General features: G+C 34.1%; 1 protein-coding gene across 2 annotated transcripts in view; it reads right to left on the reverse strand.

Annotated features, from left to right (window-relative positions):
- Nucleotides 1-1,086: 1,086 nt before the first annotated feature.
- Nucleotides 1,087-12,133, reverse strand: part of LOC110116033 (trafficking protein particle complex subunit 2) — a 35,628-nt gene continuing 24,581 nt past the window's right edge. For both annotated transcript variants that reach the window (XM_020849473.2, XM_020849472.2), the window contains exon 6: nucleotides 1,087-1,310. In XM_020849473.2, the coding sequence (XP_020705132.1) occupies nucleotides 1,218-1,310 (93 nt within the window). In that variant the 3' untranslated portion in view covers nucleotides 1,087-1,217. The remainder of the gene's footprint in view (nucleotides 1,311-12,133) is intronic.

Here is a 12,133-nt window from a genome sequence, read left to right on the forward strand (position 1 = left end):
GTCCAAAGAATTATACAACACACATAAATATAGTTTGTCTCATGCTATAACTTAGTCATAAAAAACCAAATAGCATCATTTTCATAAAATTTGACAAAGAAAAAGAGATTCCAATTAAAAATCAAATATCTATTAATTACCTATCATAACACAGTTGTTGCAAGAATAAGTAAAATTTTAAAGAGCAATAATCATAATCAAAATATAATTAACATAATTTCCAAAATGAATATATAAAGCAATTGCAACATAATTAGCCATCATATTTTTTAACAACATATGATGCAAAATATTATTAAAAATATATAAATCATAAACTAAATCTAAAAGCTACAATTAAATGTTAAGAATAATAAATAAGTAATAATTACATTAAAGTTTCATTTGGGACAGCCTTTTACTACTTCATAAAACAACTTTTTAGTACAATTTTTTTTTTTTACTAAAAAGCTACTTTAAAAACAGTAAAAGAAAGCAGTCCCAAATGAAATCTAAATTTATTATGACTGAAAAAGATAAGGTGGATCAAGTTAATTGAATCACTGTAAACATTTGTTTTTCAACCTTGGTGAAGAGATTGAGCCTTAGTTTGAGAAAGCTTTCTTACTATTTTTAAAGTAATTTTTAAGTACAAAAAATTTTTGAAGTAAAAATTTTGTACTAAAAATTTATTTTAAAAAATAATAAAAAAGCTATCCCAAATAAAGCCTAAATTAACCATCTACAAACACACTGATTAATTAAATGTATGGGAATTTTCATGATATCATGTGATGTTAAAATTTTTTAAGAAAATAAAAAAAAATCACTTTCCAGCTCAAACAAAGAAAAGAAAATAGAAAAAGAAAAATATGTTAAAATATTCTGATATACATTATATCAAAATGAATTTAAAAATAATTATATATTTTTTAGATTAGCACTGTAAATGAAATTTTCATATTATACTAATTTTAAAATAAATCTGATGACTTTAAAGCTCATTCTATTATAATTTTAATCAGAATATTCTAACAAAATTTAATTTTTATTAATGAAAATATATGGTATTAGGTTTAAATCACGCTCATAACAATTTTCAGAGAATAAAGCAAACAAATTTTGTCATAAAAAATGCAGATAATAAGAAAATATGTCAAAGAAGTACTAGTTTGTAGAACAAATCCAAAAAGAGTAATGGATCTTTACCCAGGAACATATAGCTCTGCAGACAAAGATCACAAATATTTTCTTGCCAGAGCTCGAACTTTGGTATCAAAATGAGATGATGTGATGCGAGAGCCCGGCAAATAGAGAGGATTCAAGAGAATCTGCAGAAATCTCAGATGAAAAACAGTCAGACAAGTGCAGGAAGTAACACTGGCAAGCTGAAAAAGAACAATCCATCAGCCTGAAGCGTAATAGTGGAAATACATATTTTGTTTTGGAAAATGATGATTATATTTTTTGGATTAATTCTTCTGTGCGGACGCCGAACGTCGTTCGGAGACCAACCATAATGTGCCACGTCACCCCTGTGCTCGGTAACGCGGCTTGGTACTGCTCGATACCACGGTTTTGTACCGCTGATGTGGCGCGTTTTAGTTGATCTCCGGATGACATTTTGAATCCGGTCTCCGTGCAGAATAATGAAATAATTTGAGAGTTTTTTAGAAGAATTTTGAAAATTGAAATCAATATCAAGCAACAGATTGAGCCCTGATAAATAAAAAATCCCCAACTGTTACCACAGCTGATAATTCCACTATTTATTGTTCTAAATAGTAATCAACAAAAAATTGTTTTGCTGGTTTTGGAATGACAACAAAAAATATATATTATGTAGTTTTAGGCTTTGTTTGGGACGGCTTTTTTTTTGCTTCTTAAAGCAGATTTTTAGTACAAAATTAAAATTTTTGTATTAAAAAGGTACTTTAAGAAGCAGAAAAAAAAGTCATCCCAAACGAAGCCTTAATTAGGATATTGCGTCAATAATATAGTTAGTAGAAGCATACAACTCATATTAGATGATTTTATAATAAACTAAAATCATCCTTTGTTCTTGGGTAAAAAACAAGATCAAATTTGTTGCAAATTTTGCTCTTAAAGATTAGCTCCAATTCAAAATTTTGAAACAACATTTGATTTAAATTTTAACTCTCACAAATAGAAGAAAGAAAAAAGTAGGAGTGTGCTTGAAGGTTGTAACTAGCTGTTGCTGAGAAGCAAAAAGAAGGCGATGGGAATACAGAAAGACTATTATTGAAAAGTCTTTGGGAAAAAAAAAATTCTGACAGGACAGATATCAGTATTTCAAAGATATCAAGAATCTGTGTCTTGTGGGATACTCTATAGGTCGAAGACCTTTTTATGAAGCGCTGCTGGGGGCGATTAACAAAACGTGGAGTCTTAAAGGTTCGGTTCAGCTACTATCCCTTAGCGATGGTTTTTTTCTTATTTGCTTCACATGCACCGAAGATTATGACATGGTTTGGTCGCGGGGAGTCTGGTTCCTGCTGGGTAGACCTTTTATTCTTCAAAAATGGCACCCCAAATTCAAGCCTACGAGAGACAACTTTGCTTCTGTTCCGATTTGGGTCAAGATACATGATCTTCCCCTTGCATGCTGGAATTCGGAGGGGATTTCAAGGATTGCAAGCAAAATTGGTATACCCCTAGCTGCTGATAATCTGACTGAGCAGAAGACAAGGTTAACTTTTGCTAGGATTTGCGTTCTGGTTGACTGCAATGCTACATACCCGGAAGAAATCAAAGTTTCTTTGGATGGTGATGTGGTTTGCTTGAAGATTCAATATGAATGGAGACCTTCCCCATGCGAACACTGTAAGTCTCTTATGCATTACTCCTCTTTCTGCCCTTCTAAACCGGAACCGCTTGGAGATAAGGTGAATGCGGCTGTCAACACTCATCCCCGTGGGAGAAGTTTTAGCAGAAAACCTTATAACAGGCACTCCTCCTCCACTAAAAACGTCTCAAGACCTCCTAGCAGGGACCCTCATATACCTCATCCTCCCACTCTCCCCCCCTCTTCCACTGTCTTGGTTTCTCACAACATCAACAGCATTGGCCAACCTCTCCTCTATCAACCTCATTCCCCGCCACCTCCTACTGCCCAAGTGCCTGATTTTAACAATGTGGTCTCTGTCGAAAAACCCAATTCTATTCCTTCTGAAAATGTTCCCAATAACATAGTCATTCCGAACCTTAACTCCCCTAATGAGGAGGATGTGGCCTCCACTTCCTCCTGCCCGTCACACTCTCATGGTATCCAGAAAGTTTTCGAGGTGAAGATTAATTCCCCCAACAAGTTTGATCTGTTAAATGTGGAGGAGGAAGGCTCTTCTATTCCTGAAGAGTCTTCTAAAGATATTGAGGTTCGTGATGATTGGAGTCATAAACAGAAGCCGAATGACAAACCAAAGTCAAATAATTCTGCCGCGTCCAAGAAAACTGCTAAGGGAAAGCAGGCCAAAAAATCCCAATCTTCAAAATCCTAATGTTCCTTCCCAATTTTGCAGCTTGGAACATTAGGGGATTTAACCGACCAGACAAAGTCCTTTGCTGCAAGCGTTTTGTTATCTCTTTTAATCTTGACATGTTATGCATTTTGGAGAATAGAATTCACGTGAATTCTCTTCTTGATCCTTTTTTTGAGCAAACTCACTCCATTTTTTTAAATGAAAAGAGCAGTCATAATTTCAATCTGAATGCCTCGGGAAGAATCTGGATCAAATGGAATTCCGCAAAAATGGATTTTTGTCCCATCCACATCTCTTCCCAACTCATCACTGGCACTGTTTCTGTTGCTGGTCACCCTCTGTTTCAAATGTCTGTTATATACGCCTCCAATAGTGCTCGAGAAAGGAAAGATTTGTGGAGTTCTCTTGTGCAATCTCCTCCTGCTGCTAGCACTCCTTGGGTGCTGCTTGGTGACTTCAATTGTTGCCGTTATGCCTCTGAGAAGTTGGGGGGTTCCCCTCTTAACCATTCTGCTCTCTATGATATTAACAACATGATTTTTATTAATAGTCTCATGGATTTGAATACTGTTGGCAACAAATTCACCTGGTTCAATAATCGGCTCGACTCTCCCATACACATCAAACTTGACAGAATTCTGGTGAATGACAAATGGCTGGAGGCTTTTCCTGATTCCTACGGGTCTGTTCAGAGCCCTTCTTGCTCTGACCATTGTCCGATTATTTTGCACTCTGGTATGATCTTTCAATCTCGGCACAGATTTCTTTTTAAAAATTATTGGTCTAAGATTGATAGGTACTGGTTCATTCTCCTGGATGCCTTCTCTATTCCAATTTCTGGAAATCCCCTCTCTCATCTATGCCACACTCTTAAATTGATTAAATCTCGCATCAAGAAGGAGTCTTGGTCGAGCTTTAGTTCTGTTTCTAGGCATATGGATTCTTTGCTCAATTCACAAAGAGATATCCTGGAGAAATTGCATGCTGACCCAACAAATCATTCATATAACGCTTCTATTAAAGCTATTAATGCCAGTATTGTGGAATTCAATGCCATTCATGCTTCGTGGATCATTCAAAGGGCAAAAGTGAATTGGTTAAAACATGGAGAGGATGATCTCAAATTTTTATATGGTAAAATTAGGTGTAGGAGGAGTACCAACAAGTCGGTGGCTAACTTGCTTGCTTCGTCTCCTCTTTCATCTAGGACTGATGTTATATCCACTATCACTCAATATTTTCATACATTGTTTAATCCGTCTCCCCCTCCTATTCAAACTTTGGACGGATTTCCTGCTGGTAATGTGATTTCTGCCTCCTCTGCCAATGTGATTTCATCATTTGTGACTAATGATGAAATCAAAGCTGCTGTTTTTGGGGGCTCCTCCTCCTCTGCCCCGGGGCCCGATGGTTTTAATTTCCATTTTTTCAAAACTGGATGGCATATTGTGGGTCCGCATGTGTGTAGTGCAATTAAATCTTTCTTTTCTAAAGGGTATATTCCATCTGGTGTTAAAGCTACTGCTCTCACTTTAGTCCCCAAGCACTCCAATGCCACTAATATTACTGACTATAGACCTATTGCATTATGTAATGTTGTCTATAAGATTATTGCTAAAGTGATTGCTACTAGACTCAAATTGCTTATGCCCAGCATTATCAATCAAGCCCAGTCTGGTTTTGTGAAATCTAGAATTTCTACTGATAATGTTTTGCTTGCCAGTGAGATTCTTGCTTCTGCCAGTAAGAGGGGTGGTATTCATATGTTCTGTGCTAAACTTGATATCAGAAAGGCATTTGATACTGTTTCGAGAGATTTTGTTCTCGCTAGGCTGGTCCAAAAAGGTTTCCCTGACCTTCTTGTGAATTGGATCAGGATGTGTATCACTAATGTCAACTATTCTGTTGTGCTTAATGGTGCTTTGGAGGGCTATTTTTCTTCTTCTGCTGGCTTGAGACAAGGTTGTCCGTTGAGTCCCTATCTTTTTTGTGTGGTCATGGATGCTCTTTCCAACCTTTTAGAGGTTAGAGGTTTTAAATGTATTACTGCTGGGAATTTTTCTCTAACCCACCTTTTATATGCTGATGACGTTCTGATATTTGGAGAAGCTTCTATTCAAAATTGCCAAAATCTTGCTTGCATCCTTAATGATTTTGCCAATGCTACTGGACTGCACATTAACTTTGAAAAAAGTGCTATCATGTTCCCTAAGCAGCTAGTGAATCGACAAGTCTTTTGTAATATCTTATCTATTTACAATATTGCTCAGAAGATCACTTACCTGGGGATTCCATTGTCTTTCCATAGACTCAAGATTGAAGACTTTATTCCTTTAGTGGATAGTATCTACAAAAAAATGAATGGTTGGAAGGCAAACTTGCTTTCCTTTGCCGGTAGACTTCAATATCTCAAGTTCACTATCCAGAACTCTATTGCTTATTGGATTCGAGGTGCTATCTTACCCAAAACCATTTATAAATTCTTAAAGAAAGCTAGCTCTCGTTTTCTTTTCTTTGGTGACATCTCTCAAGGCAGGAAGCTTCATATGGTTTCTTGGGATGTCATTTGTCGTCCCAAGAATAAGGGTGGTTTGGGTGTTACTTCTTTTAATGCCTTGCAATTTGGTTTCAACTGCTCTCTTATATTTAGGATGTATAACTCATCCTCCCCTCTCTCCTCCTGGTTGTTAAGTAAATATTCATCTCCCTGGCAGCGTCCTCACTCTTCTGCCTCAAATTTCTGGAAGTCTGTTTGTAAGACGGCTACTGATGCTAAAGCTTGTTTTGGTTTTAGAATTACAAAGCATTCCCCCATCTCTTTCTTACGGGATCACTGGTGTTTCAATCTTACTCTTGAGGAATTTTTGGGTTATGCTATTAATTATCCCGATTGTGCTCTGGGTTCCTTCTTTAAGGATAACAATTGGATTCTCCCAAACTTTCTGCCAGATCAAATTAAAAACCTTTTTCTGCACTGCAACGACAATGAGGATTCCTGTATTTTTTGGAAAAATGGTATCTCTCCTAAATTCAAAGCCTTTGTGGATGAATTTTATATTGATTTGCCTAGCTGTAGACTGGGCAAAAATCGGTTTGTGGCATAAGATTTGGTTTAAAGCATAATGTCTATGTGTGGATGGCTCTTGTGGGAGGCCTTAAAACTGCTGACGCTCTTCGTTATAGGCAATTGGTGCCAGTAGGTGCAGTTTATGTATGAGTTAAGATGAAGACGGTTAATCATCTTTTCTTGAATGCACGCATCTATTCTCTGTGCTTAATGATACTGATACCCAAAAGGGCCTCTAGGGGTCTTCTTACTTAGACCACCTTGCTGGCATTTGTTTTAGTTTGGGTTTATGAATATCTTCAGGAGGCAAAGTTTTGGTTGAAAAAAATTTCATAAGTTTTTGATACTGCTGTTGCTGTTATTACCTTGGAAGGTAAAGAAATTCTAGAAGGTTTGGGGGTAATTTTTTCAAAACTCTAACTTCTCTTTCATCTGCTCATTTAAAAGAGTTGCTATGGAAAAAATTTATCTTGGGAAAGAGTCTTTCCGTTTCCTGCTGGAAATGTTAATATCTGGAGTTGTTTTGTACCTGGGATGGATGTGGAGCTGGGACGTATTACTCATTGCGCTGCTGGTGGGCTTTCTGTGCTTTCTTGGCTTCTCACAGATTGCGGGACATGCGGGCCAGATCACACAAATTGCACCAGCATTTGGCTCCCTCCTGCATCGGTATTAATTCGTGTCTGCAAAACAGAATTAGCATCACGGCTCGGAAGCGAACGTGGATGCCACAGGAGATCACCCGTGAACAAGGTTGCAGATCCCGTGGAGCGGCCTCGGGCAACCCGGGAATTCTCTTTCCAAACGTTTAATCTTGAGTCCAGTCTTCAATTGCTTGGAGCTGGTTGCTGTTTGATTCACTGCGAGGTTTTGGCGCTTCTGGGAGTTGGATCCTCTGCTTGGGTTTCTCTTCTTCAGCATTTTTTGGGTTTCGTGCTGACCGGATCTCTTCACAATTTTTGTCTTTATACACATTTTTTGGCTTTTATACTGATTTTTGTGGAGTATGGGTGGTATAGTTGTCCTTTTTTTACTGTTTTGCATTCATAAGCTTTGTTATTTTGCTTATGTTGGTTCTTTCTTGTAAATCTCTTCTTTTTTAAGCAGAGTATATAAATGGGCTCATAGGCCTCCAATTTCCCCAAAAAAAAAAAAAAATTAGCTTTTTGTATAGTGAAAACATTATCCAAATAGGGCTGGTTGCAATCCAAAAAAAGATAAAAGCTTTTAAAAAAAGCTGCCTAAAATATGACCTTATAGGCCAGAATTAAGTAATTATGCTGATATAATTATTAAGGAATTTGTTTGGGAAATAATTAAATTGTATTATTAATTATAGATTGCATAAAATTTAATTTTTCCTATTGATATACTAGTTTTTCGTTGTACTAAAAAAAATATAGAAGATAGTATTCTACAAATATTAAATTTAAAATTTTACAATGTTCTCCATAAAAGTAATAAGAAAAATCATAAAATATATTGGTGCTAAAAAATTGATTTAGAAAAACTGGCCAAAAGGAAGCACTTAGCATGAGTAAGAAATATTAGAATCTTGAGATGTGAGTTTTCTTGTATTTGAAAGTATATAATAAACGATTTAAATATTTTTTAACTGATACAATCAATAAATTATTTGATATTTTATAAAAAGGTTAAGAAAAAATCAAAAATTCACATTTCTTTTAATTTTACACACACATACAATAAAAATAGCAAATAAAAAACGGGTCTAAATAGAAACATATATACAAGACTAAGGTTGTGAAAATCGGACGGATAATAAATCGGTTGAAGGAATGCTTCACGGTATGCAATCGTTCTACTAGTCCGAATCCGGGGTGAATATCGGTTGAGATAAGAATAAAAATTTTTGATGAGCAATAAAATCGTATAGTATTTATATAAAGTTTTATTAAAAATAAAATTGAATTCACACATTACTAATATATTAATATAATTTTAAATTTAAACAACTATTCAATATTTAAAAATTTAAATTAAATTTTAGACAAAAAAATTAACTCGCAAATGAAATTAAATAAGTTTAATAATAAATTATTATTATTTATGTTATATTAAATTATATATATTGTTTAATAATTTATAATTATATATATTACAAATTATTATATATTTATATTTATAAATTATTGAGATTAAATTAATAATCAAATATTATTTATTAATAAATTAAATTAATTTTTTTTATTGTACATAAAAAAAAATGTAGAATTTTAATTTATTTAATAATATATATGATTAAAAAATAAAATATATTTACATCATAAAAAGTTTTATTTAAAAAAATTAATTTTAAAATGAGATAATGTATGTTTGTAAAACCTAAACGTTAAGACTTAAACGATAGAAAGAAAATAAGAAGCATTAGTTTTTTAGGTCTCACAATAGACTTGCAAGACTTAATTTTTTTAATAAATGTTTTTACCTTTATAATTGGGTTTTTAAGGCTTGAAAGAAAGTAGTATATTATGTAAAGTGATAAAAACTTTGTGAAATGCTATGGTTGGAATATTTAATTTAAAATTAAAATTATGAATATATATTATATAATATTTAAAATCATTTGCATATTAAAAAATGGAAAAGTTGAACGCGACCGGTTCGAAGAAATCGTCACGGGTTCAATGATTTCCGGTTGAAACCGGCGGTTTTGTCCAGGCATTTTGGTTGTTTTAGATGCATAACCGGTTCTTAGCATGAACCCGACCGACGCATAAGAATCGGTTCATGGTTGAATCGGATCGGACGCGCCAGTCGGGTCCGATTTTTAAAACATTGATCCAAACTCCTATAACATGAACTAAAACAAAATTCTCAAGAAATAAATCAAAAAAAAAAAATTAAAATATTTTATTAGATTTAATAGACTAAAAACGATCGCAAATAACTAAAAAGGGTTGAAAATCGACCCGAACAATGAATCGGAAGAAGAAGAGGTTCAACGTTCAATCAGGTTGAATCGGGGTCGAAACTGGATGACATAATAAATAATAATATTATCAAAAATAATAAAATGTATGATATAATTTTCTTCTAATACATTTCAACTCTAACCATTACATTTTCATATATACACTACTCATAATATAATATAACATCATTAAGTTGGTAATATAAAAAACTAACTACACAATATACATGTTGCATAAGCCAAATCAATAAAACATAAACAAATATTTCAATAAATAGTTAAATAATAACTCACCAAAATGACAGACCTATGTGAGCTACCAGGTTCCCACACGAGGTTGTCTGTGCAATTCCGCTGGCACCGGTTCCCGCACAGGATTACCAAATGAACATTAAATTGGGGAGATTGCATCCTTTTGTGCGAAAACTATTGTGTTTTGGGTGTTGAGTGAATGCAGAACCAGCTTCTTCTCTGGAAATCTCTAACATCGTGAAAAACAATAATTAAAAATGGAACGAGCAAAAGAATTTTTTAGATTATAATAATTTCTATCTCCAATTAGTGAAGCTCTGAAAATAAATAAATATTAAATGTACTCATCATAATTGTACACATAATATAAAGTAAATTAAAAAAAAAAACAATAATTATCAATATTGTGAATAATTTACACTAACTTGATCATAAAAAAGATAACACATTCATAAATATATATAAAAAGAGAGTTACTAATGTTCTCTTTATTAAGTTCAATAAAAATTTAATAATTTATACAAAATGAAAATCAAATATCTCCCTAATTTGCATCGTAAAAGCTATCCTCAAAGTTGATATCATCATATATTCGTTTCAGACCAAAATCTGCAGCCAACAATGCACCTAAATCATTGAAGTCAATTGCAAATATAAGAAATATTAAAACACCGACACGGAAGAAAAGAGAAAACAAAAGGAAATAAACATGAAATTACCTCTAGTGCAATATAATCTCCTTTGTAGGATGGGAGTTTTATCACACTAGTATAATACACAAACAACAATAACTATATTCACTACAACACATTGATTCGTGTTAGTTTCCATAAAATAAAAAGCACTACTCTTTCATAGCCGGCCAACCAAAAACAGTTCCTAACCAATATATTGTAACAATACTGACATCTTCTAATCATGAATATGATCATGGATGAAATAAAAATAATAATTCAACACATTCCTTTAATTTGCAACTTATTCTCTTATTAAGTTGTTCTATTATTCTTCTGTTATGAGTATCAAGAGCCCAGGACGCCATTCCACAACAATCTAATGACTATCAAAAAATATCATTCATATCTTCACCTCTACCCCACTTCCATCCTGTTTGAGAGCCTCAATGGCAGAATTATTCTATTACTATCTCCATTAAAAATTAATATCTCATATCGCAAATCTCAATCTATTGTTACAATTATATCAAACTTACGCAATAGAGAATTATAGCTAAATAAATGGCACTTCCAAATTTCAAAGCTCTTCACTACATAACGGTTTCGACGGGTATCTCACAGGCACCTTCCAATTCTGTACACGCCACAAGCTCCTCTGCGATATGACACTAAGATGTGGAAGCATGATAGAAATTAGTCAGAAACTATTAAAATTATATTGCTTTGTCTATCAACACAATATGTCCATTAGTGCTATCAGAGTATATTCTGCATCTTATATAACAAAACTTCATCAGAAATATGGACAACCCTTAAAACATTCGCTGCACCAACAAACCAATAACTAAGAGTCATTCAACACTGAAAATGAACTCCACCAATAAAATACAGATGGCGTGTTCAAACCGTCACCCAATATCATTGCTCATATAAAATATTGAGGTAGACAACATCAGCTGCTAGCCAGAATCTAACATTGTATATGAGGATATCATCCTCTAAAAAAAATCCATAAATGGATTGCCCTCCACTTACAGTTCACTTCACCCTGATCGGCCTAGGGATCCTATTAACTCCTCTTATGCAGTTAGGAATAATCCATAATCCAATTCATGAAATACAGAATGACTCCAAACTCCCATCGATCATCTGGCACTGCTACACACTCTTGTGGTCAATATAACCGCAATAAGTGCGATCTTACACACTCATATAATAAGACAATCTAAGCGATAGAGGTATCTCCTTAAAATTCAATGGCGCGCACCACCAGATGATCCTCGACAATCTCACGCCAACAACCTTCGAAAGAGAACCAATCTGTTCAATTGTGGAAAATCCGGTCACATAGCCCTTTCATGCTGGCATAGAAAAAACCTGATGAATAGATTCCAACTACTTCATCCTACATGGCAGCCAACACCTTATCATTGGTTTATAGACTCCATCGCATATGCTTAACTAGACTTCATACCCATACAACACCACAGGCAAGAAGCATCTTACGACTCCTCATAATCCACCCGTAAGCTTCAACTAGCACATATTCTGCTTCACGTCCGTTTCACTTAAACATAATCTTCTATCTATTTCTAAACTCAAGTATGATAGTAATTGCTTTAAATTTATTTTGATGTCAAATGGATTCATAATAGGATATACTGTGACAACACATATTACTTCAATGGGACGCAGTCGTGATAAAATCTACCCAATACAGTAC

The sequence above is a fragment of the Dendrobium catenatum genome, unplaced genomic scaffold (genome assembly GCF_001605985.2).
Source record: "Dendrobium catenatum unplaced genomic scaffold, ASM160598v2 original_scaffold_51051, whole genome shotgun sequence".
In the NCBI taxonomy this organism is placed as follows: Eukaryota; Viridiplantae; Streptophyta; class Magnoliopsida; order Asparagales; family Orchidaceae; genus Dendrobium; species Dendrobium catenatum.